At 54.4% G+C, this 3,889-nt stretch overlaps 1 protein-coding gene across 1 annotated transcript in view; it reads right to left on the bottom strand.

The window, feature by feature from the left end:
- Positions 1 to 3,889, bottom strand: part of CTIF (cap binding complex dependent translation initiation factor) — a 214,409-nt gene that overhangs the window by 37,455 nt on the left and 173,065 nt on the right. The window contains exon 8 of the mRNA XM_004703101.2: positions 28 to 183. Coding sequence (XP_004703158.1) covers positions 28 to 183 — 156 coding nt within the window. The remainder of the gene's footprint in view (positions 1 to 27; positions 184 to 3,889) is intronic.

The raw sequence follows: 3,889 nt of genomic DNA, 5'->3' as shown, positions 1-3,889 counted from the left end.
GCACCGGCCCGCGCATGCGCCCCTTACCTCCCTGAGGCAGGTGTAGATGGGGCACACGAGCACGCGGAAGGGCTCGCCCGTGCTGCTGCGCATGGCGCCGAACACCTCGCACAGGAACGTGATGAAGCCCAGCCAGCGCTCCACGTCCTGCCGCTGCAGCTCCTCGCGCACCGTGAAGTCCTTCTGCGGAGACACAAGACGGCGGTCAGCACGTGGAGCGCCTCCACCCAGGCAGCGCCGCCGTCGAAGGTTGCTGCCCGCTGTACCAGGGCGGGCATGGGCGCCTCCTGGCTGAGGCATGACCACCAGCCAGGCTGCCATGACCGTCCACCGCCTCCTCCTCAGTTGTCCTCAGATTGGAACCATAGCGCCCTCAATTCTGGGCCGTGTCAGCCTTGCTGTGGATCTTCCTCCGTCACAGTGGGGGTGGGGGGCAGGGTGAGGTGCGGCCAGGTGACACCTTTTCCAGACTCACCGGGTCCCCCACTCTACTCTTTCTGTCTACACTACCCTCCTCTGCAACCCTCCTCCCCCCTCAAATCATGTCCAGCAACATGGTCAGCAATTGGCATGGTCAGAAGTGGACTAGAGGCTAATTGTAAATTTAGAGATATCCATCCATCCATCCATCCATCCAAGCCCCCTGAGTGGCTGGTGGCTTCGAACTGCTGACCTTGTGGACCACAGTCCAATGTATAGCCACTGTACCACCAAGGCACCGAGACACAGGACCTACTAAATAGTGACTGATAACTTGAACGCAAAGGCTCAAAATGGTGCCACGATTCTGAGTCCATGAGGCGGTGCCACCAGACAAATGGAACAAGTGAGGGAGCCGGCTGTCGGTGAGGCTCAGGCCTTTGAGACACCTCTTGGCACTGCTCCTTGCGGCCACCGCGCATTCTCCTGGATGCCAGCATCTCAGAGCGGGCGGCCCGCGGAGACAGCTTGGCTGCTGTCTGCTCCTTGTGTGCGAGAACAGTGCTAACTAGAAGGGCCAGGAGGGGTTTTGTTTCTACAGCTGACAAATTAGAGGTGGGGTGAGAACATTCCCAAGGAAAAGCCCTCCAATTCCAGCTTTTGATGAGGCTAGAGAACTAGATCATAGCTTATCAAAGTCCAATCCGTCCGTCCGTCCATCCATCCATCCATCCATCCATCCATCCACCCAACAGTAGCAATGATTCTGTATGCACGGACACTGAGCCAAGTACCTTAAAGGTAATGTGTCCTTTAATTGTCACAGTCATCCTAAGAGGGCAGGTCCTATTATTGCCCCCATTTTACAGAGGATGGATCTGAGAGAGCTCACACCATTCGTCCATGGGGTACTGGCAGAGCTGGGGTTTGAACCCAGGACTGCCTGCAATGTGGAGCAAGGCTTTCCTTCCTTTTCTTAAGGCATGTTTAAATTGGGGAAGGAAGACAGTAGAGCCCAAGCTCTTAGTCCACTTTCCACTAAGCCACTGGCCCAGAGTGTCCCTAAGAAGGCCATGCATGCCTCCTACCTTCCCAGGCACTGTCCCCCCACTGGCCACCTAGGTAGAACTGGGGCATGCCGGGACAGGGGTTTCTGCTCTTTGTCTCCCACCTCAGAATCGGAGCTGGGGTGGAGCCCTCAGCACCCCAATGGCTTTTCATCCCTTCCCTCTGACAGACCTGGCGCAGGGAACCTTCCTAGCGATTGCCACGAGGTGATCTGGGCACCTGTGCAGGGGTGAATGGCTTTGCCACTCCAGAGCCTGTGTAAGTCACAAATTCTCTGTGGTTCTATCTTCATTAGCATTTGTTTTGCCCTTAACATCTTAGGTGGGCAGGGCAGGAGTAGGTGCTACCATTCTCATTTGAAAACAGAAAAAACAGAGGCACAAAGCAGTTAAAAGATTCAACTGGTCACTCTACACACAGAAGAGGTGGACGCTGTCAGGATTTCGTCCTGCTTGTATCTCCTGGAAGCAGCAGTCAGGCAATCGAAAAACACATTGCACTGGGCGAATCTGCTGCACACTACCTCTTCAAAGTGCTGCACGCTAAGGAAGTCACTTTGAGGACTAAGGCCAGGCCCCGGTGTTCTCGGTTGCCTCACAGGCACGTGGAAGTTGGGCATGAGCAGAGAGAACGGCAGGAGAGCTGACACACGGCACGGGAGTACCGGCGAGGAAGACGGAAATTACCAGGGATGGCCGAAAGAACAAACAAATCTGTCCTGGAAGAAGTACTGCCAGACTGCTCCTTAGAGGCAAGGATGGAGAGACTTCATCTCACGTGCTTTGGACACATTGCCAGGAGGGCCCAGGCCCTGGAGCAGGACATCACGCTTGGTAAAGCGGAGGGGCAGTAAAAAAAGAGGAAGACCCTCAAGGAGATGGATGGACACAGTGGCTGCAGCTATGAGCTCAAACATCACTATTGTGGGGACGGTGCCGGAGCAGGCGCGTTTCAATCAGTCGTGCACACAGTCGCTGTGAGTCAGAACTGACTCAGGGACACCCAATCCCAGCAGCCGGGCCACACGACGAAGCCCCTTCCACTGCTCTTTGTGCTGTAGGGTCCCAGCTGCAGACTGGCTATACCCTGAGTTGCCTGGGGGGCCTTCTGCATTCCTGATGGTCAGGGTGAGGCTGGACACTGGCCATTTTTGAAAGTTCTTGGGTGACCCTAATGTGTAACTCAGGCTGAGGACCATGGCTGCAGGTGTTTACAAAGGGCCAAGTTGGACGCTAAAATGGGGCCATTGTTGATACCTGATTCTCCTTTCTCCAGCTCCTTTGGAAATGCCGGTGGAAACACGAGGACAAAGCTCCGGAACAATGGAGAGGGATGTGACAGTCAACAGTCAGGTGAGAACACCATTAACTCAGGCGCTGTTGCCCCCTACCCCCACCCCCAAATTCTGGTTGTTCAAGGCGACTCAGGCCCTTGACCCAGAAGTCCAAAGGTTGCAAGGAGGGAACGAGGGAGGTAGCTGAGGCTCCAGCTCTGTCCCTTGTCTGCCTGTTACAAGGCAGCTCCCATCATCATTGTTCTTGCTGGACTAATCACGAGCGATAAAGGCAGGAGGAGTCAGGAGACTGGCACGCTGTGTTCTTAGAGGGGTGATGCTCTTGGGCAGAGCCCTCTAGTGGGAGGAGGCGGCTTGAGGTGTGTGGGGACCAGGGGCTGAGCTTTAAAAGTTCGCCGAATCTAGCTAGCCCAAGGAAGAAACTGTCATCTGCTATCTCTATTAGATATAGTACCTAAGCTCTAGCTAGACCTATACTGTTCCGTGTGGCAGCCGTAAGCCACACGTGACCTCCAAGTGCTTAACATGTGGCTTGTCCGAGCACAGGTATGCTGTAAGCGTGAACAAGGAGCCCGGGGAGGGCACTGGTTGAGCACTGGGCTGTTAGCCAGAAGGATGGTGGTTCAAACCCATCAGCTGCTTGGGGGAGAGAGAGGTGGCAGGCTGCTCCGTAAGACCGAAGGCTCGGGGCCCTATGGGACCATTCTGTCCTGTCTTTCAGGGGGCTGATGAGTGGGACTGACTCAGCACTGGGTCAGTGGAAATTACACGTGGCTTTTGAAGACAGTGTGAAAGACATAGTGTCCGATGACTCTTGTTGTAAAACTACCGATTACCTGTTGAAATTCGGGGCAGGGAGGGTTAAAAAAATATCTGTTGGTAATTTACCACGTTTGTAAGTTCATGTCACTTTATATCCTTCTATGACGAGCCCTGGTGGCATAGTGGACTACGTACTGAGCTGCTAACTGCAAAGCCAGTAGTTCAAACCCACCAGCCGATCTGCAGGAGAAAGATGAGGCTGTCTACTCTTATAGTTACAGTCTCAGAAACCCACAGGGGCAGTTCTACCCTGTCCAGGGTTGCTATGACTTGGAATTGACTTGA

The sequence above is a fragment of the Echinops telfairi genome, unplaced genomic scaffold, assembly GCF_000313985.2.
Source record: "Echinops telfairi isolate 266 unplaced genomic scaffold, ASM31398v2 ScPeMD7_7400;HRSCAF=8409, whole genome shotgun sequence".
Taxonomy (NCBI): Eukaryota; Metazoa; Chordata; class Mammalia; order Afrosoricida; family Tenrecidae; genus Echinops; species Echinops telfairi.
Note: the sequence above shows the minus strand (reverse complement) of the source record. Positions and strands in the feature narration are given on the sequence as shown.